Source organism: Carcharodon carcharias, chromosome 40, assembly GCF_017639515.1.
Source record: "Carcharodon carcharias isolate sCarCar2 chromosome 40, sCarCar2.pri, whole genome shotgun sequence".
Classification (NCBI taxonomy): Eukaryota; Metazoa; Chordata; class Chondrichthyes; order Lamniformes; family Lamnidae; genus Carcharodon; species Carcharodon carcharias.
Genome location: NC_054506.1, coordinates 2,228,000 through 2,255,232, shown reverse-complemented (window position 1 = coordinate 2,255,232; position 27,233 = coordinate 2,228,000). Strand labels below are relative to the sequence as shown.

Here is a 27,233-nt window from a genome sequence, read left to right as displayed (position 1 = left end):
CTCTCTTTCTCTCTCTCTCTCAATATCTCTCACTTTCTCTCTCTCTATCTCTCTCTCTCTCAATCTCTATCACCATCTCTCTCTCTGTCTCCCTCTCTCTCAATCTCTCTCACCATCTCTCCCTTTCTCCCTCTCTCTCAATCTCTCTCACCATCTCTGTCTCTGTCTCCCTCTCTCTCAATCTCTCTCACCATCTCTCTCTCTGTCTCCCTCTTTCTCAATCTCTCTCACCATCTCTCTCTCTGTCTCCCTCTCTCTCAATCTCTCTCACCTTCTCTCTCTCTGTCTCCGTTTCTCTCAATCTCTCTCACCATCTCTCTCTCTGTCTCCCTCTCTCAATCTCTCTCACCATCTCTCTATCTGTCTCCCTCTCTCTCAATCTCTCTCACCATCTCTCTCTCTGTCTCCCTCTCTCTCAATCTCTCTCACCATCTCTCTCTCTGTCTCACTCTCTCTCAATATCTCTCACCATCTCTCTCTCTTTCTCCCTCTCTCTTAATATCTCTGACTTTCTCTCTCTCTATCTCTCTCTCTCTCAATCTCTCTCACCATCTCTCTCTGTCTCCCTCTCTCTCTATCTCTCTCACCATCTCTCTCTCTGTCTCCCTCTCTCTCAATCTCTCTCACCTTCTCTCTCTCTGTCTCCGTTTCTCTCAATCTCTCTCACCATCTCTCTCTCTGTCTCCCTCTCTCAATCTCTCTCACCATCTCTCTATCTGTCTCCCTCTCTCTCAATCTCTCTCACCATCTCACTCTCTGTCTCCCTCTCTCTCAATCTCTCTCACCATCTCTCTCTCTGTCTCCCTCTCTCTCAATATCTCTCACCATCTCTCTCTCTTTCATCCTCTCTCTCAATATCTCTCACTTTCTCTCTCTCTATCTCTCTCTCTCTCAATCTCTCTTACCATCTCTCTTTGTCTCCCTCTCTCTCAATCTCTCTTACCATCTCTCGCTCTGTCTCCCTCTCTCTCAATCTCTCTCACCATCTCTCCCTTTCTCCCTCTCTCTCAATCTCTCTCACCATCTCTGTCTCTGTCTCTATCTCTCTCAATCTCTCTCACCATCTCTCCCTTTCTCCCTCTCTCTCAATCTCTCTCTCCATCTCTCTCTCTGTCTCCCTTTCTTTCAATCTCTCTCACCATCTGAATGTCTGTCTACCTTTCTCTCAATCTTTCTCACTAACTCTCTCTCTCTCAATCTCTCTCACCATCTCTCTCTCTGCCGCACTTTCTCTCAATCTCTCTCACCATCTCTCTCTCTCTGACTCCCTCTCTCAATCTCTCGCACCATCTCTCTCTCTGTCGCTCTCTCTCAATCTCTCTCACCATCTCTCTCTCTGTCTCCCTCTCTCTCAATCTCTCCCACCATCTCTCTATCTGTCTCCCTCTCTCTCAATCTCTATCACCATCTCTCTCTCTGTCTCCCTCTCTCTCAATCTCTCTCACCATCTCTCTCTCTGTCTCCCTCTCTCTCAATCTCTCCCACCATCTATCTCTCTGTATCCCTCTCTCTCAATCTCTCTCACCATCTCTCTCTCTGTCTCCCTCTCTCTCAATCTCTCTCACCATCTCTCTCTCTGTCTCCCTCTCTCTCAATCTCTCCCACCATCTCTCTATCTGTCTCCCTCTCTCTCAATCTCTATCACCATCTCTCTCTCTGTCTCCCTCTCTCTCAATCTCTCTCACCATCTCTCTCTCTGTCTCCCTCTCTCTCAATCTCTCCCACCATCTCTGTATCTGTCTCCCTCTCTCTCAATCTCTCTCACCATCTCTCTCTCTGTCTCCCTCTCTCTCAATCTCTCTCACCATCTCTCTCTCTGTCTCCCTCTCTCTCAATATCTCTCACCATCTCTCTCTCTTTCTCTCTCTCTCTCAATATCTCTCACTTTCTCTCTCTCTATCTCTCTCTCTCTCAATCTCTATCACCATCTCTCTCTTTCTCCCTCTCTCTCAATATCTCTCACTTTCTCTCTCTCTATCTCTGTCTCTCTCAAGCTCTCTCACCATCTCTCTCTCTGTCTCCCTCTCTATCAATCTCCTTCACCATCTCTCTATCTGTCTCCCTCTCAATCTCTCTCACCATCTCTCTCTCTGTCTACCTCTCTCTCAATCTCTCTCACCATCTCTCTGTCTCCCTCTCTCTCAATCTCTCTCACCATCTCTCTCTCTGGCTCCCTCTCTCTCAATCTCTCTCACCATCTCTCTCTCTGTCTCACTCTCTCTCAATATCTCTCACCATCTCTCTCTCTTTCTCCCTCTCACTTAATATCTTTCACTTTCTCTCTCTCTATCTCTCTCTCTCTCAATCTCTCTCACCATCTCTCTCTCTGACTCCCCCTCTCTCAATCTCTCTCACCATCTCTCTATCTGTCTCCCTCTCTAACAATCTCTCTCACCATCTCTCTCTCTGTCTCCGTTTCTCTCAATCTCTCTCACCATCTCTCTCTCTGTCTCCCTCTATCTCAATCTCTCCCACCATCTCTCTATCTGTCTCCCTCTCTCTCAATCTCTCTCACCATCTCTCTCTCTGTCTCCCTCTCTCTCAATCTCTCTCACCATCTCTCTCTCTGTCTCCCTCTCTCTCAATCTCTCCCACCATTTCTGTATCTGTCTCCCTCTCTCTCAATCTCTCTCACCATCTCTCTCTCTGTCTCCCTCTCTCTCAATCTCTCTCACCATCTCTCTCTCTGTCTCCCTCTCTCTCAATATCTCTCACCATCTCTCTCTCTTTCTCTCTCTCTCTCAATATCTCTCACTTTCTCTCTCTCTATCTCTCTCTCTCTCAATCTCTATCACCATCTCTCTCTGTCTCCCTCTCTCTCAATCTCTCTCACCATCTCTCCCTTTCTCCCTCTCTCTCAATCTCTCTCACCATCACTGTCTCTGTCTCCCTCTCTCTCAATCTCTCTCACCATCTCTCTCTCTGTCTCCCTCTTTCTCAATCTCTCTCACCATCTCTCTATCTGTCTCCCTCTCTCTCAATCTCTCTCACCATCTCTCTATCTGTCTCCCTCTCTCTCAATCTCTCTCACCATCTCTCTCTCTGTCTCCCTCTCTCTCAATCTCTCTCACCATCTTTCTCTCTGTCTCCCTCTCTCTTAATCTCTCTCACCATCTCTCTCTCTTTCTCCCTCTCTCTCAATATCTCTCACTTTCTCTCTCTCTATCTCTCTCTCTCTCAATCTCTCTTACCATCTCTCTTTGTCTCCCTCTCTCTCAATCTCTCTTACCATCTCTCGCTCTGTCTCCCTCTCTCTCAATCTCTCTCACCATCTCTCTCTCTGTCTCCCTCTTTCTCAATCTCTCTCACCATCTCTCTATCTGTCTCCCTCTCTCTCAATCTCTCTCACCATCTCTCTATCTGTCTCCCTCTCTCTCAATCTCTCTCACCATCTCTCTCTGTGTCTCCCTCTCTCTCAATCTCTCTCACCATCTCTCTCTCTGTCTCACTCTCTCTCAATATCTCTCACCATCTCTCTCTCTTTCTCCCTCTCTCTTAATATCTCTGACTTTCTCTCTCTCTATCTCTCTCTCTCTCAATCTCTCTCACCATCTCTCTCTCTGTCTCCCTCTCTCTCTATCTCTCTCCCCATCTCTCTCTCTGTCTCCCTCTCTCTCAATCTCTCTCACCTTCTCTCTCTCTGTCTCCGTTTCTCTCAATCTCTCTCACCATCTCTCTCTCTGTCTCCCTCTCTCATTCTCTCTCACCATCTCTCTATCTGTCTCCCTCTCTCTCAATCTCTCTCACCATCTCACTCTCTGTCTCCCTCTCTCTCAATCTCTCTCACCATCTCTCTCTCTGTCTCCCTCTCTCTCAATATCTCTCACCATCTCTCTCTCTTTCTCCCTCTCTCTCAATATCTCTCACTTTCTCTCTCTCTATCTCTCTCTCTCTCAATCTCTCTTACCATCTCTCTTTCTCTCCCTCTCTCTCAATCTCTCTTACCATCTCTCGCTCTGTCTCCATTTCTCACAATCTCTCTCACCATCTCTCTCTCTTTCTTCCTCTCTCTCTCTCTCTCTCCGTCTCCCTCTCTCTCAATCTCTCTCACCATCTCTCCCTTTCTCCCTCTCTCTCAATCTCTCTCACCATCTCTGTCTCTGTCTCCCTCTCTCTCAATCTCTCTCACCATCTCTCCCTTTCTCCCTCTCTCTCAATCTCTCTCTCCATCTCTCTCTCTGTCTCCCTTTCTCTCAATCTCTCTTACCATCTGAATGTCTGTCTACCTTTCTCTCAATCTTTCTCACTAACTCTCTCTCTCTCAATCTCTCTCACCATCTCTCTCTCTGCCGCACTTTCTCTCAATCTCTCTCACCATCTCTCTCTCTCTGACTCCCTCTCTCAATCTCTCGCACCATCTCTCTCTCTGTCGCTCTCTCTCAATCTCTCTCACCATCTCTCTCTCTGTCTCCCTCTCTCTCAATCTCTCTCACCATCTCTCTCTCTGTCTCCCTGTCTCTCAACCTCTCTCACCATCTCTCTTTCTCTCCACCTGTCTCTCAATCTCTCTCACCATCTCTCTCTGTTTTTTTTTTCTCTCACACCATATCTATCTCAGTCTCTCTCACAATCAATCTCTCTAACCCTACTTCCCTCTGTCTTTCTCATTCTCAATGTCTTTCACTATCTATCTCTCTCTTTCTCTCACACTCTCAATATATCTCTCTATTTCTCTTCCTCTCCCTTACTCAATCTCACTCATCATCTCTCTCTCCCCATCTCTCTCTCTCTATCTGATTGTCTGTCTCTCTTTTTCATTCCTTATCTTGCTCTCTTTGTCTCTCGGTGTCTTTATAATTGTCATACTCTTTTTGTCTTTCTGTCTCTCTCTCTCTCTCTCACACCCTCTCTCTCTGTCCCACCATCTGTACCCCCAACCCGTCAGTCTCTCTCTTTCTCCCTCTCTCTCTGTCTCTTTCCCTCTTTTGAACAGTTTAACCTACGTTCACTGGGGGCTGTCGTGCTGTTTTTGATGTGTCTCATATTCATGTAGTTGGTGTCCTGCTCCATGGTTTGTGTCTGAGGGGTCTCTCTCCTCCGTTCTTGTCCTGTCTGCTTCTCTCTCTCTCTCAGATGTGTCTCAGTCTTTCCTCAAATTCAAAGTCAGAGCGAAAACTTCCTCAAAACTGTTTCTGCCTCTTGGTTCCATTTCACAATGACACTTCCCCTGAGATCAGAATGAGAGGCTGTTTGTACTGACTCCAGGGGCAGCAGTCCCTCTCTCTCAATCTCTCTCACCATCTCTCTCTCTGTCTCCCTCTCTCTCAATCTCTCTCACCATCTCTCTCTCTGTCTCCCTCTCTCTCAATCTCTCTCACCATCTCTCTCACCTTCTTTCTCTCTCTGTCCCTCTCTCTCAATCTCTCTCACCATTTTTGTCTATCAACATCTCGCACCCTGTCTCCATATGTCTCAATCTCTCTCTCTCTTTCCAACTCTCCCTCTCTAATTCCCCCTCTCTCAAGCTCTCTCACCATCTCTCTCACTCTCTCACTCTCAACCTCTCTCACCAAAACTCTGTCTCCCTCTCTCTCAATCTCTCTCACCATCTATCTCACTGTCTCCCTCTCTCTCAATCTCTCTCACCATCTCTCTCTCTGTCTCCCTCTCTCTCTGTCTCTTTCAATCTCAATCTCTCTCACCATCTCTCTCACCATCTCTCTCTCTCTGCCTGACTCTCTCTTTTTCATTCCTTTCCTCTGTCTCTTTGTCTCTCGGTTTCTTTATAATTTTCATACCCTTTCTGTCTTTCTGTCTCTCTCTCTCGCCCTAACTCTCAGTAATTCCATCTGCACTAACTGCTAGAGTGTCACAGAATGCCGTAGCTTTATGCAGTGTATAGTGGTAGCAGAGTAACTCTGGCCTGGTTTTTTTTACATACCAACCCCTCATTCTCTCTCTTTCCCTCTCCCTCTCTCTTCCTGTCCTTCTCTTCTCTGCTCTCTCTCCCTCTAGTGTAAATGTTCACCTATGTTCATTTGGTGCTGTCCTGTCGGTTCTGATGTGTCTCATATTCATGTAGCTTCTGTCACAGAATCACAGAATCACACAGTGCAGAAGAGGCCCTTTGGACCATAGAGTATGCATTGTGCACCATCTCTCTCGCTGTCTCTCTCACTCTCAGTCCCTCACACCATCTCTCTCGCTGTCTCTCTCACTCTCAGCCCTTCTCACCATCTCTCTCATGTCTCTCTCACTCTCAGTTCCTCTCACCATCTCTCTCTCTTTGTCTCTCAGCCTCAATGTCTGTAACAATCTCCCTCTCAGTGCCTCTCTCTCTCAATCTCTCTCACCATCTCTCTCTCTTTCTCCCTCTCTCTCAATCTCTCTCACCATCTCTCTCTCTGTATCTCCCTCTCTCTCTCAATCACTCTCACCATCTCTCTCTCTGTCTCCCTCTCTCTCAATCTCTCTCACCATCTCATCTTTGTCTCCCTCTCTCTCAATCTCTCTCACCATCTATCTCTGTCCCCCTCTCTCTCCAGCTCTCTCACCATTTCTCTCTCTGTCTCCCTCTCTCTCAATCTCTCTCACCATCTCTCTCTCTGTGTCTCCCTCTCTCTCAATCTCTCTCACCATCTCTCTCTCTGTCTCTCTCTCTCTCAATGTCTCTCACCATCTCTCTCTCTGTCTCTCTCTCTTTCAATCTCTTTCACCATCTCTCTCTCTGTCCCTCTCTCAATCTCTCTCACTATCTCTCTGTCTCTCTCTCTCTCAATCTCTCTCACCATCTCTCTGTCTCTCTCTCTATCACTCTCACTCTGTCTCTCTCTCTCTCTCTCTGTCTCTCTCTGTCTCCCCCGTTTTCTGAAACCCTCTCTCTATCCACCTCTCTCTCTCCCCCGGACTCTGTGTGTCTATTTCCCTCTTTCTCTCTCTGCCTGTCTCTCTCGCTCTCTGCCTCGCTCTCTTTGTCTCTCTCTCTCTCGGACAGGTATTCGTTGAGCTGCCACATCAAAGGTTACTCCGGAAGATAAGAGCACATGGTGTAGGGGGTAACATATTAGCATGGGTAGAGGATTGGTCAGCTAACAGGGAGCAGCGAGTAGGGGTAAATGGGTTTATCTCAGGTTGGCAGGATGTGAGGAGCCGAGAGCCTCAGGGGTCAGTGCTGGGACCTCAACGATTCACCATTGATCTGAGTGACTTGGATGAGGGCAGCGAATGTGTGGTCACTAAATCTGCCAATGACAGCAGGATAGGTGGGAAAGTAAGTCATCAACAGGAGGTAGAGGCTCTGCAAAGGGATATGGACAGCTCAAGCGGGTGGGCAATAATTCGGCAGATGGAGTGTAACGTGGGAAAAGGTGAAGCTGCCCAGGAGGCAGGAAGAACAGAAACACTATTCTATTTAAACGGAGAGAGATTTCAGAACTCTGCGGTACAGAGGGATCTGGGTGTCCTGGTGCATGGATCACAAGAAGTTACTCACCCCGCCCCCTGCCCGCTCTGTGTGACCCCGCCCCCTGCCCGCTCTGTGTGACCCCGCCCCCTGCCCGCTCTGTATAACCCCGCCCCCTGCCCGCTCTGTGTCACCCCGTCCCCTGCCCGCTCTGTGTGACTCCGCCCCCTGCCCGCTCTGTGTGACCCCGCCCCCTGCCCGCTGTGTGTGACCCCGCCCCCTGCCCGCTCTGTGTGACCCCGCCCCCTGCCCGCTCTGTGTGACCCCGCCCCCTGCCCGCTCTGTATAACCCGCCCCCTGCCCGCTCTGTGTGACCCCGCCCCCTGCCCGCTCTGTGTGACCCCGCCCCCAGACCGCTCTGTGACCCCGCCCCCTGCCCGCTCTGTGTGACCCCGCCCCCTGCCCGCTCTGTGTCACCCAGCCCCCTGCCCGCTCTGTATAACCCCGCCCCCTGCCCGCTCTGTATAACCCCGCCCCCTGCCCGCTCTGTGTGACCCCGCCCCCTGCCCGCTCTGTGTGACCCCGCCCCGTGCCCGCTCTGTGTGACCCCGCCCCCCTGCCCGCTCTGTGACCCCGCCCCCTCCCCGCTCTGTGTGAACCCGCCCACTGCCCGCTCTGTGTGACCCCGCCCCCTGCCCGCTCTGTGTGACCCAGCCCCCTGCCCGCACTGTGTCAGCCCCCCTGCCCGCTCCGTGTGACCCCGCCCCCTGCCCGCTCTGTGTGACCCCGCCCCCTGCCCGCTCTGTGTGACCCCGCCCCCTGCCCGCTCTGTGTGACCCCGCCCCCTGCCCGCTCTGTATAACCCCGCCCCCTGCCCGCTCTGTGTGACCCCGTCCCCTGCCGGCTCTGTGTGACCCCGCCCCCTGCCCGCACTGTGTCACCCCCCCTGCCCGCTCCGTGTGACCCCGCCCCCTGCCCGCTCTGTGTGAACCCGCCCACTGCCCGCTCTGTGTGACCCCGCCCCCTGCCCGCTCTGTGTGACCCCGCCCCCTGCCCGCTCTGTGTGACCCAGCCCCCTGCCCGCTCTGTGTGACTCCGCCCAACCTCCGCTCCATGTGACTCCGCCCCCTTCCCGCTCTTTGTATCCTCGGCCCATGCCCGCATTGTGTGACCCCACCCACTCCTCGCTCTGTGTGACTCAGCCTCCTGCCCGCTGTGTCACCCCGCCCCCCCACCCGCACCGTGTGACTCCGCCACCTCCCTGCACTGTGTTACTCCTCCCCCTACCCGCACTGTGTGACTCCTCCTCCTTCCCGCTCTGTGTGACTGCGCCGCCTCCTCACTCTGAGACTCCGCCCCCTGCGCGCTCTGTGTCATTTGGAGGGAAGCGCGAGAGGAGTGGGGAGTTGAACAAGAGCAAAGGTGACGAGGGGAGGTCAGTGAGGTGGGAACGAGGTGATCCTTTGATCACCATGAGTACAGCGGGCAAGCATTTACTACTTTAATTGCTTATAGGTTTTAAGATCTAATTGTGTGGCTCATCGTTTGGAAGGACTATATTCTGTAACAGGGAGGAGCAGGGAAGAAGGGCCCGAGAGGGTAATTGATATTATTTGATATTAAGTATCTTCCACAAGGTTTAATTTAATTTAAAGGGGTAAGTCATGGCAGGAGAGCTCAGAGCCGTGGTATGCTCCTCCTGCTCTGTGTGGGAAGCCGGGCACGTTTCCAGTGCCTGGGACCAGCCTGTGTGTGGGAAGTGTCTCCAGCTGCAGCTCCTGGAAGCCGGGGTTTTGGAGCTGGAGCGGCGGCTGGGGACACGTTGGAGCATCCGCGAGGTGGAGAGTCTCGTGGATAGGGACGTATAGAGAGGTGGTCACACCGCAGGCTAAGAGTCCACAGGCAGGAAGGGAATGGGTGACCTCCAGACAAAGCAAGGGGACTAGGCAGGTAGTGCAGGAATCTCCTGTGGCTATTCCCCTGCAAAACAGATACACCGCTTTGGATACTGTTGGGGGGAATGGCCTCTCAGGAGAAAGCAGCAACAGACAAATTCATTGCACCATGTTTGGCTCTGCTGCACAGGGGAGGAGTGAAATGTGTGGGAATGCAACAGTTATAGGGGATTCAGTTGTAAGGGGGATAGAGAGGTGTTCCTGTGGCTGCAAACGAGACTCCAGGATGGTACGTTGCCTCCCTGGTGCTAGGGTCAAGGATGTCTCAGAGTGGCTGGAGGACATTCTGAAGGGGGAGGGTGAACAGCCAGTGGTCGTGGTGCACATTGGTACAAGCGACATCGGTGAAAAAAGGGATGAGATCCTAAAAGCAGAATATAGGGAGTTAGGGAGTAAGTTTAAAAAGTAGGACCTCAAAGGTAGTGATCTCAGTATTACTACCAGTGCTACGTGCCAGTCAGTGTAGAGATAGCAGGATATATCAGATGAATACGTGTCTGAAGAGATGGTGTGAAGGGAAGGGTTTCAGATTCCTGGGGCATTGGGACTGGTTCTGGGGGAGGTGGGACCAGCACAAACCGGACGGGTTACATCTGGGCAGGACTGGGACTGATGTCCTTTGGGGAACATTTGCTAGAGTGGTTGGGGAGAATTTAAACTAAAATGGCAGGGGGATGGGAACCTATGCGAGGAGCCAGAGAAAGGGGAATCAGACAAGAACAAGAGACAGAAAGCGAAATGAGAAACGTGATAGTCAGAGAAATCAAGGGCCTGAATCAAACAGGGCCTCAGTGAAAAATAGTGTGAACGGGACAAGTAATGTTAAAAAGACAAGCCTTAAGGCTTTGTGCCTTAACGCAAGGAGCATTCGCATAAAGTGCACACATACACACACACTCACACACACACACATAGACGTATAGACACATACACACACATACACACACACGTACACAAATGCACAGACACTAATGAAGGATAGAAAATGGAAACTTTTACAACTATGGATAGTAACAGTACAAGAACCGTGGAGATTGAAATGAGTTCACATGATTTACAGAGGCCGAGAAGAAAAAGTCCAAAGGGTATTTCTGATGTGACCGAGTTTAATCCCGAGTCCAGTGAGAGCTTATTGCACGCAAGTTGAATGCCTCGTTTCTGACGTGACAACTATGAAAACATTGTAAGGAGTTGCTTCATTGGCGCAAAAGCAGGTTGGGGATCATCTGAATTAGTTAAAGTTGCTAGAGAAATGCAGGACTTCTGTCCTGTTACATGTCGCCGGATTCCTGCCTGGATTTAGAATGGGGTTTTGCAATGTCAACAGTCACGCTGTCATTCCTACTTCCCACCAGTAATGGCGCTGCAGGAGGCTCAACCTGGGAGAAAAGGGGAACAGATGAACTTTCACCTTTCGGACATGGCCTCGAGCAGTTGGGGATTGTGGGGAAGGGAGTAGGGGCTGGGGATCTTTGGACAATCCTGACATTCTCGTTCTGTGTCCCAGTCTCTCTTCAGGAACAATATTTCTCAATATCAGCTGCCTCGACGCAGGTCAGTGCCCTTTTCTCACAGATGAAACGGAACTGATCAGAACAACTGTAATCATTCCATCCGCTGGCTCTGATAATGGCGCAGTTTTCATTATCATTCCAATTATTCGGTTCACCCTGATCCCACTGAGTAAAACTGGGAAATGGGGAAATAAAAAATACTGATAAAAATCCGTCACATTCCTGCACAGAATCAACAAGATTCCTACAGCCCTGTACAAATCCCAAACTAATCCCACTGTCCCACTCTCTCCCCATAGCCCTGTATCAATCCCCAAACTAATCCCACTGCCCCACTCTCTCCCCATAGCCCTGTACAAATCCCAAACTAATCCCACTGTCCCACTCTCAGCCCATAGCCGTCTATCAATCCCCAAACTAATCCCACTGTCCCACTCTATCCCCATAGCCCTGTAACAATCCCAAACTAATCCCACTGCCCCACTCTCTCCCCATAGCCCTGTACAAATCCCAAACTAATCCCAGTGTCCCACTCTCTCCCCAAAGCCCTGTATCAATCTCCAAACTAATCCCACCACCCCGCTCTCTCCCCATAGCCCTGTATCAATCCCAAACTAATCCCTCTGTCCCCTATCTGCCCATAGCCCTGTATCAATCCCAAACTAATCCCACTGTCCCCTATCTGCCCATAGCCCTGTATCAATCCCCAAACTAATCCCACTGTCCTGCTCTCTCCACATAGCCCTGTATCAAACCCCAAACTAATCCCACTGTCCCACTCTCTCCCCATAGCCCTGTATCAATCCCCAACTAATTCCACTCTCCCGCTCTGTCCCCATAGCCCTGTATGAATCCCAAACTAATCCCACTGTCCCACTCTCTCCCCATAGCCCTGTATCAAACCCAAACTAATCCCACTGCCCAACTCTCTCCCCATAGCCCTCTATAAATCCACAAACAAATCCCACTGTCCCGCTCTCTCCCCATAGCCCTGTATCAATCCCCAACTAATCCCAATCTCCCACTCTCTCCCCATAGTCCTGTATCAATCCCAAACTAATCCCACTGTCCCACTCTCTCCCCATAGCCCTGTATCAATCCCCAAACTAATCCCACTGTCCCACTCTCTCCCCATAGCCCTGTATCAATCTCCAAACTAATCCCACCACCACACACTCTCCCCATAGCCCTGTATCAATCCCCAAACTAATCCCACCATCCCACACTCTCCCCATAGCCCTGTATCAATCCCCAAACTAATCCCACCACCCCACACTCTCCCCATAGCCCTGTATCAATCCCCAAACTAATCCCACCACCCCACACTCTCCCCATAGCCCTGTATCAATCCCCAAACTAATCCCACTGTCCCACTCTCTCCCCATAGCCCTGTATCAATCCCCAAACTAATCCCACCACCCCACACTCTCCCCATAGCCCTGTATCAATCTCCAAACTAATCCCACCACCCCACACTCTCCACATAGCCCTGTATCAATCCCCAAACTAATCCCACTGTCCCACTCTCTCCCCATAGCCCTGTATCAATCCCCAAACTAATCCCACTGTCCCACTCTCTCTCCATAGCCCTGTATCAATCCTAATCTAATCCCCATGTCCTGATCTTTCTCTCCATGCGACGCTGGGACTCACCTCACTGGGGTCCCATCCACCCATTTCCAGTTTCCTTCACTCTCTCCATCTGTTAGTCCGATCCAATAACCCCAAGGATTGTTCTCGAGAAATTTCTTTATGAAATTCTGCAGCAGATTCAATGATAGAATGTGATCAGTTAGTATGACTGTCTTAACTCACACAAACACACACTCACACACACTCTCTCCTACACACACACACACACTCACACTCACACTCACACACACACACACACTCACACTCACACACACACACACTCACACTCACACTCACACTCACACTCACACTCACACTCACACTCACACTCACACTCACACTCTCACACACACACACACACACACACACACACACTCACACTCACACACTCACACACTCACACACACACACAACTGATACCCAATTTGCCCCAAACCCTTTCTCAGGAAATTCTCCCTCATTCCCTCTGATTAAATATCGGGAAGCCTGAAGCTGTTGTTTTCCGTCTCTGTTCCAAACTCCATTCCCGAGTTACCGACTCCATCCTGGGAACTCTCTGAGTCTGACCCACACTGTTCACAACCCTGGGGTCGTGTTTAACCTGGAGATGGGATTCCCACCTCATATCCACATCATCACCAAGACGGCCTCTTCCCAACTCATCGCCCAGTAGCACCCCGGTCTCAGCTCATCGACTGCTGAAACCCTCATCCATGTAGTGTAGAGGGAGTTTTACTCTGTATCTAACCCCGTGCTGTACCTGTCCTGGGAGTGTTTGATGGGGACAGTGTAGAGGGAGATTTACTCTGTATCTAACCCCGTGCTGTACCTGTCCTGGGAGTGTTTGATGGGGGCGGTGTAGAGGGAGATTTACTCTGTATCTAACCCCGTGCTGTACCTGTCCTGGGAGTGTTTGATGTGGACAGTGTAGAGGGAGCTTTACTCTGTATCTAACCCCGTGCTGTACCTGTCCTGGGAGTGTTTGATGTGGACGGTGTAGAGGGAGATTTACTCTGTATCTAACCTCGTGCTGTACCTGTCCTGGGAGTGTTTGATGGGGACGGTGTAGAGGGAGATTTACTCTGTATCTAACCCCGTGCTGTACCTGTCCTGGGAGTGTTTGATGGGGACGGTGTAGAGGGAGATTTACTCTGTATCTAACCCCGTGCTGTACCTGTCCTGGGAGTGTTTGATGGGGACGGTGTAGAGGGAGATTTACTCTGTATCTAACCCCGTGCTGTACCTGTCCTGAGAGTGTTTGATGGGGACAGTGCAGAGGGAGATTTACTCTGTATCTAACCCCGTGCTGTACCTGTCCTGGGAGAGTTTGATGGAGACAGTGTAGAGGGAGATTTACTCTGTATCTAACCCCGTACTGTACCTGACCTGGGAGTGTTTGATGGGGACGGTGTAGAGGGAGATTTACTCTGTATCTAACCCCGTGCTGTACCTGTCCTGTGAGTGTTTGATGGGGACGGTGTAGAGGGAGATTTACTCTGTATCTAACCCCGTGCTGAACCTGTCCTGGGAGTGTTTGATCGGGACAGTGTAGAGGGAGATTTACTCTGTATCTAACCCCGTGCTGTACCTGTCCTGGGAGTGTTTGATGGGGACAGTGTAGAGGGAGATTTACTCTGTATCTAACCCCGTGCTGTACCTGTCCTGGGAGTGTTTGATGGGGACAGTGTAGAAGGAGATTTACTCTGTATCTAACCCCGTGCTGTACCTGTCCTGGGAGTGTTTGATGGGGACGGTGTAGAGGGAGATTTACTCTGTATCTAACCCCGTGCTGTACCTGTCCTGGGAGTGTTTGATGGGGACAGTGTAGAAGGAGCTTTACTCTGTATCTAACCCCGTGCTGTACCTGTCCTGGGAGTGTTTGATGGGGACGGTGTTGAGTGATATTCTCTCTCTATCTCACTCTGACTGATGCGTCTCTCATTCTCACCTGTTCCTGTTCTGTATTTATGATGATGAGGTGTGAATTTTCGGATTCACATTGTTGTTTTGCCGAGTCCCAGTTTACTGTATCCGTTGAGAATCTATAACAATGTTGATTATGATCTTCCCAGCCGCTCGGACAGAGAGACTCTGCAGAATTATAAAGACTTAATTCAGAGAAATACATCGAAACATTAGGAACCGGAGGAGACCATTCAACCCCTCTCGATCCTGTTACACAGGAACAGGAGGAGGCCATTCAGCCCCTCTCGATCCTGTTACACAGGAACAGGAGGAGGCCATTCAGCCCCTCTCGAGACTGTTACACAGGAACAGGAGGAGGCCATTCAGCCCCTCTTGAGCCTGTTACACAGGAACATAAGGAGGCCATTCAGCCTCTCTTGAGCTTGTTACACAGGAACATGAGGAGGCCATTCAGCCTCTCTCGAGCCTGTTACACAGGAACAGGAGGTGGCTATTCAGCCCCTCTCGAGCATGTACACAGGAACTGGAGGAGGCCATTCAGCCCCTCTGGAGTATTTTACACCATTCTATTGGATCTGCTCTGTACCTTCCCCTGCTTGGAGATTGAGGCCTTGACGGATGGATGGGGAGGGTGGGGGCGGGGAGACAGGGGGTGGGTGTGGGGAGAGACGGGGGTTGGGGAGACAGGAGTTGGGGTTGGGGGTGGGGGTGGGGGTAGGGCGACAGGGGTGGGGAGACAGGAGGTGGGGTTGGGGGTGGGGGTGGGGGTGGGGAGTCAGGGGGTGGGGTCAAGGAGACAGGGGGTGGGGGCGGGGAGACAGGGGGTGGGGGTGGGGAGATGGGGTGGGGGCGGGAAGATGGGGTGGGGGCGGGGAAACAGGTGATGAGGGTGGGCAGACAGGGGTTGAGGGCGGGGAGACAGGGGGTGGGGGTGGGTGTGGGGGTGGGGAGACAGCGGGTGGGGGTGGGGGTGGGGAGACAGGGGGTGGGGAGACAGGGGGTGGGGGTGGGTGTGGGGAGACAGGGGTGGGGGTGGGGGGACAGGGGGTGGGGAGACAGGGGGTGGGGGTGGGTGTGGGGAGACAGGGGTGGGGGTGGGGGGACAGGGGGTGGGGGTGGGGGTGGGTGTGGGGAGACAGGGGTGGGGGTGGGGGGACAGGGGGTGGTGGTGGGGAGACAGGGGGTGATGGTGGGGAGTCAGTGGGTGGGGGTGGGGAGACAGGAGGTAGGGGTGGGGGTGGGGAGACAGGGGTTGGGATTGGGGAGACAGGGGTGAGGGTGGGAGACAGGGGTGGGGAGACAGGGGGTGGAGGTGGGTGTGGGGAGACAGGGGTTGGGGTAAGGAGAGAGGGGGTGGGGGTGAGGAGACAGGGGTGGGAGACAGGGGTTGGGGGTGGGGAGACAGGGGTGGGGAGACTGGGGGTGGGGGTGGGGAGACAGAGGGTGAAGGCGGGGAGACAAGAGGTGGGGAGACAGGGGGTGGGGGTGGGAGTGGGGTTGGGGAGACAGGGGGTGGGGGTGGGGAGACAGGGGGTGGGGGTGGGGGTGGGTGTGGGGAGACAGACTGTGCAGGCGGGGAGACAAGAGGTGGGGAGACTGGGGTGGGGGTGGGGGTGGGGTGGGGAGACAGGGGTGGGTGTGGGGAGACAGGGGGGTGGGTATGGGGAGGCAGGGGGTGGGGGCGGAGAGACAGGGGGTGGGGGTGGGGGTGGGGAGGCAGGGGTGGGGAGACAGGGGTTGCGGGTGGGGAGACAGGGAGTGTGGGCGGGGAGACAGGGAGTGTGGGTGGGGGAGACAGGGAGTGTGGGCGGGGAGACAGGGAGTGTGGGTGGGGAGACAGGGGGTGGGGGCGGGGAGACAGGGGGTGGGGGTGGGGAGACAGGGGGTGGGGGTGGGGAGACAGGGGTGGGGGTGGGGATTTAGGGGGTGGGGGTGGGGAGACAGGGGTGGGGGTGGGAATTTAGGGGGTGGGTGTGGGGAGACAGGGGGTGGGGGCAGGGAGACAGGGGTGGGGGTGGGGATTTAGGGGGTGGGTGTGGGGAGACAGGGGTGGGGGTGGGGATTTAGGGGGTGGGTGTTGGGAGACAGGGGGTGGGGGTGGGGATTTAGGGGGTGGGGGTGGGGAGACAGGGGGTGGGGGCAGGGAGACAGGGGTGGGGGTGGGTATTTAGGGGGTGGGTGTGGGGAGACACGGGGTGGGGGGTGGGGGTGGGGAGACAGGGGGTGGGTGTGGGGAGACAGGGGGTGGGGGCGGGGAGACAGGGGTGGGGGTGGGGATTTAGGGGGTGGATGTTGGGAGACAGGGGGTGGGGGTGGGGATTTAGGGGGTGGGTGTGGGGAGACGGGGGTGGGTGTGGGGAGACAGGGGTGGGGGTGCGGAGACAGGGGGTGGGTGTGGGGAGACGGGGGTGGGTGTGGGGAGACAGGGGTGGGGGTGCGGAGACAGGGGGTGGGTGTGGGGAGACAGGGGGTGGGGGTGGGGGTGGGGAGACAGGGGTGGGGGTGGGGATTTAGGGGGTGGGGGTGGGGAGACAGGGGGTGGGGGCGGGGAGACTGGGGTGGGGGTGGGGATTTAGGGGGTGGGTGTGGGGAGACAGGGGTGGGTGTGGGGAGACAGTGGGTGGGGGCGGGGAGACAGGGGGTGGGGGTGGGGAGACAGGGGGTGGGGGTGGGTGTGTGGAGACAGGGGTGGGTGTGGGGAGACAGTGGGTGGGGGCGGGGAGACAGGGGGTGGGGGTGGGGAGACAGGGGGTGGGGGGTGGGTGTGTGGAGACAGGGGTGGGTGTGGGGAGACAGTGGGTGGGGGTGGGGAGACAGGGGTGGGGGTGGGATTTAGGGGGTGGGGGTGGGAGACAGGGGGTGGGGGTGGTGGCGGGGAGACAGGGGTGGGGGTGGGGATTTAGGGGGTGGGTGTGGGGAGACAGGGGGTGGGGGTGGGGGTGGGGTTGGCGGTGGGGGTGGGGTTGGGGGTGGAGGTGGGGAGACAGGGGTGGGGGTGGGGATTTAGGGGGTGGGTGTGGGGAGACAGGGGGTGGGGGTGGGGAGACAGGGGTGGGGGTGGGGATTTAGGGGGTGGGTGTGGGGAGACAGGGGGTGGGGGTGGGAGACAGGGGTGGGGGTGGGGATTAGGGGGTGGGGGTGGGGAGACAGGGGTGGGGGGTGGGGAGACAGGGGTGGGGGTGGGGATTTAGGGGGTGGGGGCGATCCCACCGGGACAGAGCGTGGGTGGATGGGAGAGTGGGGGAGGGGGTAGCGGCCGTCAACACCAACTCACCCGAGCAGTTTTGGAAGACGGTGCAGAATGATCTTCGGTCCCTGAGCATCTGTTCAAGGGTCTCGGACATATTCCGGATCTTTCCGTTCAGCCCCGTCATGTCCTTGTCCATCTGTAGGACTGAGAGAATCACAGGGTCACAGAACCACAGGGTCACAGAACCACAGGGTCTGAAACACACAGAAGGAGGCCATTTGGCCCATCATGTCTATAATGTGGCTCAGACTGTACACACTGTGATGGAACTGGGATATATCAGAGTGTTACAGTGAGGGGTGTGGGATTTATCAGAGTGTTACAGTGAGGGGTGTGGGATATATCAGAGTGTTACAGCGAGGGGTGTGGGATATATCAGAGTGTTACAGTGAGGGGTGTGGGATTTATCAGAGTGTTACAGTGAGGGGTGTGGGATATATCAGAGTGTTACAGTGAGGGGTGTGTGATATATCAGAGTGTTACAGTGAGGGGTGTGGGATATATCAGAGTGTTACAGTGAGGGGTGTGGGATATATCAGACTGTTACAGTGAGGGGTGTGGGATATATCAGAGTGTTACAGTGAGTGGTGTGGGATATATCAGTGTGTTACAATGAGGGGTGTGGGATATATCAGAATGTTACAGTGAGGGGTGTGGGGTATATCAGATTGTTAAAGTGAGGGGTGTGGGGTATATCAGAGTGTTCCAGTGAGGGGTGTGGGATATATCAGAGTGTTACAGTGAGAGGTGTGGGATATATCAGAGTGTTACCGTGACGGGTGAGGGATATATCAGAGTGTTACAGTGAGGTGTGTGGGATATAACAGAGTGTTACATTGAACAGTGTGGGATATATCAGAGTGTTACAGTGAGGGGTGTGGGATACATTAATGTGTTACAGTGAGGGGTGTGGGATATATCAGAGTGTTACAGTGAGGGGTGTCGGATATATCAGAGTGTTACAGTGAGGGGTGTGGGATATATCAGGGTGTTACAGTGAGGGGTTTGGGATATATCAGACTGTGACAGTGAGGGGTTTGGGATGTATCAGAGTGTTACAGTGAGGTTATTGGATATATCAGAGTGTTACAGTGAGGGGTGTGGGATATATCAGAGTGTTACAGCGAGGGGTCTGGGATATATCAGTGTTACAGCGAGGGGTGTGGGATATATCAGGGAGTTACAGTGAGGGGTGTGGGATATATCAGTGTTACAGTGAGGGGTGTGGGATATATCAGGGTGTTACAGTGAGGGGTGTGGGTTGTATCAGGGTGTTACAGTGAGGGGTGTGGGATATATTAGAGTGTTACAGTGAGGGGTGTGGGGTATATCAGAGTGTTACAGTGAGGGGTGTGGGATATATCAGAGAGTTGCAGTGAGGGTAGTGGGAGAGATCAGGGTGTTACAGTGAGGGGTGTGGGATATGTCAGAGTGTTACAGTGAGGTGTGTGGGATATATCAGACTGTTACAGTGAGGGGTGTGGGATATATCAGAGTGTTACAGTGAGGGGTGTGGGATATATCAGAGGGTTACAGTGAGGGGTGTGGAATATATCAGAGTGTTACAGTGAGGGGTGTGGGATATATCAGAGTGTTACAGTGAGGGGTGTGGGATATATCAGAGGGTTACAGTGAGGGGTGTGGGATATATCAGTGTGTTACAGTGAGGGGTGTGGGATATATCAGAGTGTTACAGTGAGGGGTGTGGGATATATCAGATTGTTACAGTGAGGGGTGTGGGATATATCAGAGTGTTATAGTGAGGGGTGTGGGATATATCAGATTGTTACACTGAGGGGTGTGGGATATATCAGTGTTACAGTGAGGAGTGTGGGTTGTATCAGAGTGTTACAGTGAGGGGTGTGGGTTATATCAGTGTTACAGTGAGGGGTGTGGTGTGTATCAGGCTGTTACTTTGAGATGTTCCTCCCCGTACCGTGGACTGTGAGACCTGTAATAATTGCGAGGCCGCACATTAAGACCGTCAGACCAACCACGCTGAGACATCTGGATTTTTTTGAGCTTCTTCCAGCTGTTTCCTGTCCAGTTTCACCTGGAATAGAGAAGTAAAGATTGACCCATGTTGAGCAGCCTGTGTAACTGCACAGAACAGACAATGGTGACGTATCTACCTCCCTTATCGAGAGAAACAACAACCACGTTACTCGTTTATATCCCTGATTTCACATCCCAGCGCATGGTACAGGAGGGTTATCAAAGAGTGCTGGAGGAATTTACAGAGATAGGCAGGAGTGTAGGGGCTGGAGGAGGTTACAGAGATAGGGAGGGGTGTAGGCGCTGGAGGAGGTTACAGAGATAGGCAGGAGTGTAGGGGCTGGAGGAGGTTACCGAGATAGGGAGGGGTGTAGGCGCTGGAGGAGGTTACAGAGATAGGGAGGGGTGTTGGGGCTGGAGGAGGTTACAGAGATATGGAGGGGTATAGGGCCTGGAGGAGGTTACAGAGATAAGGAGGGGTGTAGGGACTGGAGGAGGTTACAGAGATAGGGATGGTTGTAGGGGCTGGAGGAGGTTACAGAGATGGGGAGGAGTGTAAGGGCTGGAGGAGGTTACAGAGATAGCGAGGGTTGTTGGGATGGAGGAGGTTACAGAGATAGAGAGGGGTGTAGGGGCTGGAGGAGGTTACAGAGATAGGGAGGGTTGTAGGGGCTGGAGGAGGTTACAGAGATAGGGAATGGTTTAGGGGCTGGAGGAGGTCACAGAGGTAGGGAGGGGTGTAGGGGCTAGAGGAGGTTACAGGGATAGGGAGTGGTGTAGGGGCTGGAGGCGGTTTCAGACTTAGGGAGGGTTTAGGGGGCTGGAGGAAGTTACAGAGATAGAGAGAGTTGTAGGGGCTGGAGGAGGTTACAGAAATAGGGAGGGGTGTAGGCTCTGGAGATGGTTACAGAGATATGGAGGGTTGTTGGGGATGGAGGATGTTACAGAGTTAGGTAAGGTTGTAGGGGCTGGAAGAGGTTACATGGATAGGGAGGGATGTAGGGGCTGGAGGAGGTTACAGCGATAGAGAGAGTTATACGGGCTGGAGGAGGTTACAGCGATAGGAAGGGTTGTAGGGACTGTAGGAGGTCACAGAGATATGGATGTGTGTGGGGGCTGGAGGAGGTTACAGAGATAGGGAGGGGTGTACGGGCTGGAGGAGGTTACAGAGATAGGGAGTGGTGTAGGGGCTGAATGAGGTTACAAGGATTGGGAGGGTGTAGGGGCTGGAGGATGTTACAGAGATAGGGAGGGGGAGTAGGGGCTGGAGGAGGTTACAGAGATAGCGAGGGTTGTAGGGGCTGGAGGAGGTTACAGAGATAGCGAAGGTTGTAGGGGCTGGAGGAGGTTACAGAGATAGCGAGGGTTGTAGGGGCTGGAGGAGGTTACAGAGATATGGAGGGGTGTAGGGGCTGGAGGAAGTTACAGAGATAGCGAGGGTTGTAGGGGCTGGAGGAGGTTACAGAGATATGGAGGGGTGTAGGGGCTGGAGGAGGTTACAGAGATAGGGAGGGGTGTAGGGGCTGGAGGAGGTTACAGAGATAGCGAGGGTTGTAGGGGCTGGAGGAGGTTACAGAGATATGGAGGGGTGTAGGGGCTGGAGGAAGTTACAGAGATAGGGAGGGGTGTAGGGGCTGGAGGAGGTTACAGAGATATGGAGGGGTGTAGGGGCTGGAGGAAGTTACAGAGATAGGGAGGGTTGTAGGGGCTGGAGGAGGTTACAGAGATATGGAGGGGTGTAGGGGCTGGAGGAGGTTACAGAGATAGGGAGGGGTGTAGGGGCTGGAGGAGGTTACAGAGATAGGGAGGGTTGTTTGGGCTGGAGGAGGTTACAGAGATAGGGAGGGTTGTTTGGGCTGGAGGAGGTTACAGAGATAGGGAGGTGAATCCCCTCACCCTTCATTACGTCCTTCCCCTCTACTGCCCTGTACCATGGTGACCTCTGACCCCACACTCCCAGGATGACTGACCTTTGCCCGGGGTCACCTCTGGGCCTTGGTGCGGACTCTGCGGAGTGAAGTTGACTTGGGCGTAACTTGGTTCCTGTTCACCTACGAGATTCAGAGAGAGACGGAGAGAGGGAGTGAGAAGGGATGAAGAATGTGAGGACAGTTTGGTCAGTACGTGTGATGTAGATGGGAAGCAGAGGCCAACGACAGACCAACAACACGCACACCGACATGACACTCAGCTCTGGAGCACTTTAAGACCTAACTAGAACGTAACCAGGTGCATCTCAAATGCTTGCTTTACCAGCTCCAGGCAGTAGACACACAGCTGCCACTTAGCAAAGACTTTACTCACCCCTACAACATGTGAAACACATAATGATCAGGCATGGAAACCGAAGAACAGCAGGCACGTAGCTACGGTGCATTCATCACGTGGCTGAGGCCCAACAGAAACGCAGCTAAGATACAAGGAATGTGCGATGGACATGCAAGCGACGTGTAATTGAGTCTTAACGCACATGCAACCAAGGTGCAAATGACACACTACCGAAGTACAACGAGGACAGGACTCATGCTTAACCGTGATGTAACCAACACGTAACTGAGATGAGAGTGTCAGGGAAGAGACGTGTCGCTCAGATCTCACAGTCGGAGGGTATTCAGTTTCTAAACAGAGATTAGCAGACACGTAACGAAGGTCTAACAGATACGTAACTAAGCTGTAACAAGCAGAGAGGAGATGAAACAGGTAAGCTATTGACTCAGGTCTAACTTAAGACGCAAATGAAAGAATCAAGGTCAACCTAATGCATCATGTTCAATGCAATTGAGAAACGAATAAAATGCCGCAGGTTTGACACAAATCAGTATCTTACAACTGACTTACGATATCCGTAACTGACCTGCTGTCCGGACCTGGGATGTCCCAGAGGCAGGAGGAAGATTCAGCTCCGAGTACGAGATCTCCAGATCGTCTGGAAAACAGAAACAGAAACTATACAATGGATGAGAGTTAGATACAGAGTAAAGATCCCTCTACACCGTCCCCATCAAACTCTCCCAGGACAGGTACAGCACGGGGTTAGATACAGAGTAAACCTCCCTCTACACCGACCCCATCAAACACTCCCAGGACGTTTCTCTATCCCCTTTTGCTCCTTTTCTCTCTTGGTCTCTGTCTTTTTATCTCTCCTAGTCTCTCTCCTTCAGTCTACATCTCACTTTTTTTCTCTCTCTTGCTCTCTCTGTATGTCTCACATTTCCTGTCTCCCTGTGCCTCATTCTCACTCTTTATCTTTCACATTCTCTGTCTCTCCCTTACCCACCTCGATCTTACTCTTTCTCTATCTCTCTCTCTCTGTCTCTCTCTCGCCCTCCCTCTCGCACTCTGTCTGTCTCACTTGCCCTCTCCCTCAGTCCCTCTTGCTGTCCCCCACTCTCTCACTCTCTCTCTCTCTATTGAAGAGTTTCACCTACGTTCACTGGGAGCTGTTGTGTTGTTTTTGATGTTTCTCATTTTCATGTAGTCGCTGTCCTGCTCCATGGTTTGTGTCCGAGGGGTCTCTCTCCTCCGTTCCTGTCCTGTCTGCTTCTCTCTCTCTCTCAGATGTGTCTCAGTCTTTCCTCACACTCAATTTCAGGGTGTAAACTTCCTCAAAACTGCTTCTGCCTCTTGGTTCCATTTCACAATGACACTTCCCCTGAGATCAGAATGAGAGGCTGGTTGTACTGACTCCAGGGGCAGCAGTCCCTCTCTCTCAATCTCTCTCACCATCTCTCTCTGTCTCCCTCTCTCTCTCAATCTTTCTCACCATCTCTCTCTCTGTCTCCCTCTCTCTCAATCTCTCTCACCATCTCACTCTCTGTCTCCCTCTCTCTCAATCTCTCTCACCATCTCTCTCTCTGTCTCTCTCTCTCAATCTATCTCACCATCTCTCTCTCTTTCTCTCTCTCTCTCAATATCTCTCACCATCTCTCTCTCTGTCTCCCTCTCTCTCAATCCCTCTCACCATCTCTCTCTCTGTCTCCCTCTTAGCTTAATCTCTCTCAACATCTCTCTCGCTGTCTCTCTCTCTCTCTCAATCTCCCTCACCATCTCTCTCTCTGTCTCCCTCTCTCTCAATCTCTCTCACCATCTCTCTCTCTGTCTCCCTCTCTCTCAATCTCTCTCACCGTCTCTCTCTCTCTGTCTCCCTCTCTTTCAATCTCTCTCACCATCTCTCTCTCTCTGTCTCCCTCTCTCTCAATCTCTCTCACCATCTCTCTCTCTCTGTCTCCCTCTCTCTCAATCTCTCTCACCATCTCTCTCTGTCTCCCTCTCTCTCAATCCCTCTCACCATCTCTCTCTCTGTCTCCATCTTAGCTCAATCTCTCTCAACATCTCTCGCTGTCTCTCTCTCTCTCTCCCTCCCACCATCTCTCTCTCTGTCTCCCTCTCTCTCAATCCCTCTCACCATCTCTCTCTCTGTCTCCATCTTAGCTCAATCTCTCTCAACATCTTTCTCGCTGTCTCTCTCTCTCTCTCAATCTCTCTCACCATCTCTCTCTCTGTCTCCCTCTCTCTCAATCTCTCTCACCATCTCTCTCTCTCTGTCACCCTCTCTCTCAATCTCTCTCATCATCTCTCTGTCTCTCTCTCCCTCTCTCTCAACCTCTCTCACCATTTCTCTCTCTGTCTCCCTATCTCTCAATGACTCTCACCATCTCTCTCTCAATCTCTCTCTCTCAATCTCTCTCACCATCTCTCTCTCTCTGTGACCCTCTCTCTCAATTTCTCTCACAATCTCTCTCTGTGTCTCTCTCTCTCAATCTCTCTCACCATCTCTCTCTCTGTCTCCCTCTCTCTCAATCTCTCTTACCATTTCTCTCTTTCTCTCCCTCTCAATCTGTCTCACCATCTCTCTCTCTGTCTCCCTCTCTCTCAAACTCTCTCACCATCTCTCTGTCTGTCTTCCTCTCTCAATCTCTCTCACCATCTCTCTCTCTATCTCCCTCTCTCTCAATCTCTCGCACCATCTCTCTCTCTGTCTCCCTCTCTCTCAATCTCTCTCACCATCTCTCCCTCTGTCACCCTCTCTCTGAATCTGTCACCATCTGTCTCTCTGTCTCCCTCTCTCTCAATCTCTCTCACCATTTCTCTCTCTGTCTCCCTCTCTCTCAATCTCTCTTACCATCTCTCTCTTTCTCTCCCTCTCAATCTGTCTCATCATCTCTCTGTCTCCCTCTCTCACAATCTCTCTCACCATCTCTCTCTCTGTCTCTCTCTCTCAATCTCTCTCTGTCTCTTTCTCTCTCAATCTCTCTCACCATCTCTCTCTCTCAATCTCTCTCCTCATTTCACTCTCTGTCGCTCTGCACTGTCGGAGGGTCAGTAATGAGGGAGTGCCGGACTGTCGGAGGGTCAGTACTGAGGGAGCGCCGCACTGTTGGAGGGTCAGTACTGAGGGTGAGCTGCACTGTCGGAGGGTCAGTGCTGAGGGAGAGCCGCACTGTCGGAGGGTCAGTGCTGAGGGAGTGCCGCACTGTCGGAGGGTCAGTACTGAGGGAGTGCCGCACTGTCGGAGGGTCAGTACTGAGGGAGTGCCGCACTGTCGGAGGGTCAGTGCTGAGGGAGCGCCGCACTGTCAGAGGGTCAGTACTGAGGGAGTGCTGCACTGTCGGAGGGTCAGTGCTGAGGGAGAGCCGCACTGTCGGAGGGTCAGTGCTGAGGGAGTGCTGCAATTTCGGACGGTCAGTACTGAGGGAGAGCCGCACTTTCGGAGGGTCAGTACTGAGGGAGTGCTGCACTGTCAGAGGGTCAGTGCTGAGGGAGTGCCGCACTGTGGGAGGGTCAGTACTGAGGGAGAGCCGGACTGTCAGAGGGTCAGTGCTGAGGGAGTGCCGCACTGTCAGAGGGTCAGTGCTGAGGGATTGCCGCACTGTCGGAGGGTCAGTCTTGAGGGAGAGCTGCACTGTCAGAGGGTCAGTGCTGTGGGAGTGCCGCACTGTCGGAGGGTCAGTGCTGAGGGAGAGCCGCACTGTCGGAGGGTCAGTACTGAGGGAGAGCCGCACTGTCGGAGGGTCAGTACTGAGGGAGAGCCGCACTGTCGGAGGGTCAGTACTGAGGGAGAGCCACACTGTCGGAGGGTCAGTGCTGAGGAAGTGCCGCGCTGTTGGAGGGTCAGTACTGAGGGAGAGCCGCACTGTCGGAGGGTCAGTACTGAGGGAGTGCCGCACTGTCGGACGGTCAGTGCTGAGGGAGAGCCGCACTGTCGGAGGGTCAGTGCTGAGGGAGTGCTGCACTGTCAGAGGGTCAGTACTGAGGGAGTACCGCACTGTCAGAGGGTCAGTACTGAGGGAGTGCCACACTGTCGGAGGGTCAGTACTGAGGGAGAGCCACACTGTGGGAGGGTCAGTACTGAGGGAGTGCCGCACTGTCAGAGGGTCAGTGCTGAGGGAGAGCCGCACTGTCGGAGGGTCAGTACTGAGGGAGAGCCGCACTGTCAGAGGGTCAGTGCTGAGGGAGTGCCGCACTGTCAGAGGGTCAGTGCTGAGGGAGTGCCGCACTGTTAGAGGGTCAGTACTGAGGGAGTACCGCACTGTCAGAGGGTCAGTACTGAGAGAGTGCCACACTGTCGGAGGGTCAGTACTGAGGGAGAGCCGCACTGTGGGAGGGTCAGTACTGAGGGAGTGCCGCACTGTCAGAGGGTCAGGGCTGAGGGAGAGCCGCACTGTCGGAGGGTCAGTGCTGAGGGAGCGCCGCACTGTCGGAGGGTCAGTACTGAGGGAGAGCCGCACTGTCAGAGGGTCAGTGCTGAGGGAGTGCCGCACTGTCAGAGGGTCAGTGCTGAGGGAGTGCCGCACTGTCAGAGGGTCAGTACTGAGGCATTGCCGCACTGTCAGAGGGTCAGTGCTGAGGGAGTGCCGCACTGTCGGAGGGTCAATACTGAGGGAGAGCCGCACTGTCGGAGGGTCAGTGCTGCGGGAGAGCCGCACTGTCGGAGGGTCACTACTGAGGGAGAGCTGCACTGTCGGAGGGTCAGTGCTGAGGGAGTGCCGCACTGTCGGAGGGTCAGTACTGAGGGAGTGCCGCACTGTCGGAGGGTCACTACTGAGGGAGAGCCGCACTGTTGGAGGGTCAGTGCTGAGGGAGAGCCGCACTGTCAGAGGGTCAGTACTGAGGAAGTGCCGCACTGTCGGAGGGCCAGTACTGAGGGAGTGCTGCACTGTCAGAGGGTCAGTACTGAGGGAGAGCAGCACTATCGGAGGGTCAGTGCTGAGGGAGAGCCGCACTGTCGGAGGGTCAGTGCTGAGGGAGCGCCGCACTGTGGTAGGGTCGGTACTGAGGGAGAGCCGCACTGTTGGAGGGTCAGTGCTGAGGGAGTTCTGCACTTTCGGAGAGTCAGTACTGAGGGAGAGCCGCCCTGTCGGAGGGTCAGGTATGAGGGAATGCCGCACTGTCGGAGGATCAGTGCTGAGGGAGTGCCGCACTGTTGGAGGGTCAGTGCTGAGGAAGTGCCGCACTGTCGGAGGGTCAGTGCTGAGGGAGAGCCGCACTGTCGGAGGGTCAGTACTGAGGGAGAGCCGCACTGTCGGAGGGTCAGTGCTGAGGGGGTGCCGCACTGTCGGAGGGTCAGTGCTGAGGGAGTGCTGCACTGTCGGAGGGTCAGTGCTGAGTGAGTGCTGCAC

General features: G+C 53.4%; 2 protein-coding genes across 3 annotated transcripts in view; both read right to left on the bottom strand.

Moving 5' to 3' along the window:
- Nucleotides 1–5,057, bottom strand: part of LOC121273154 (C-type lectin domain family 17, member A-like) — a 171,893-nt gene extending 166,836 nt beyond the window's left edge. Inside the window, exon 1 of the mRNA XM_041180118.1 lies at nt 4,944–5,057. Within this exon, the coding sequence (XP_041036052.1) occupies nt 4,944–5,010 (67 nt within the window). The 5' untranslated portion in view covers nt 5,011–5,057. The remainder of the gene's footprint in view (nt 1–4,943) is intronic.
- Nucleotides 5,058–10,271: 5,214 nt separating this feature from the next.
- Nucleotides 10,272–23,175, bottom strand: LOC121273157 (C-type lectin domain family 4 member E-like). Of its 2 annotated transcripts, XM_041180125.1 has the most exons (8): nt 23,043–23,175; nt 22,469–22,540; nt 21,585–21,665; nt 19,556–19,672; nt 17,644–17,763; nt 14,392–14,534; nt 12,465–12,571; nt 10,272–10,986 (listed from the first exon to the last, which is right to left on the bottom strand). In XM_041180125.1, exons 1-8 carry the CDS (start codon nt 23,107–23,109, stop codon nt 10,812–10,814), a joined length of 882 nt encoding a protein of 293 aa, XP_041036059.1. In that variant the 5' UTR covers nt 23,110–23,175; the 3' UTR covers nt 10,272–10,811. The 2 variants fall into 2 exon arrangements, with proteins under 2 accessions (XP_041036059.1, XP_041036060.1); XM_041180126.1 differs by lacking the exon at nt 21,585–21,665 and having other exon boundaries at nt 23,043–23,171.
- Nucleotides 23,176–27,233: the final 4,058 nt, after the last annotated feature.

Bases quoted from the DNA above. Each gene is read 5' to 3' on its own strand.
- LOC121273157 (XM_041180125.1), bottom strand. From the start codon at position 23,109: ATGGAGCAGGACAGCGACTACATGAAAATGAGAAACATCAAAAACAAC. The intron at 21,666-22,468 runs GTCAGTTACGGA...TGAATCTCGTAG, and splicing joins ATCCCAGGTCCGGACAGCAG to GTGAACAGGAACCAAGTTAC. The intron at 17,764-19,555 runs GTACGGGGAGGA...TGATTCTCTCAG, and splicing joins TACAGGTCTCACAGTCCACG to TCCTACAGATGGACAAGGAC.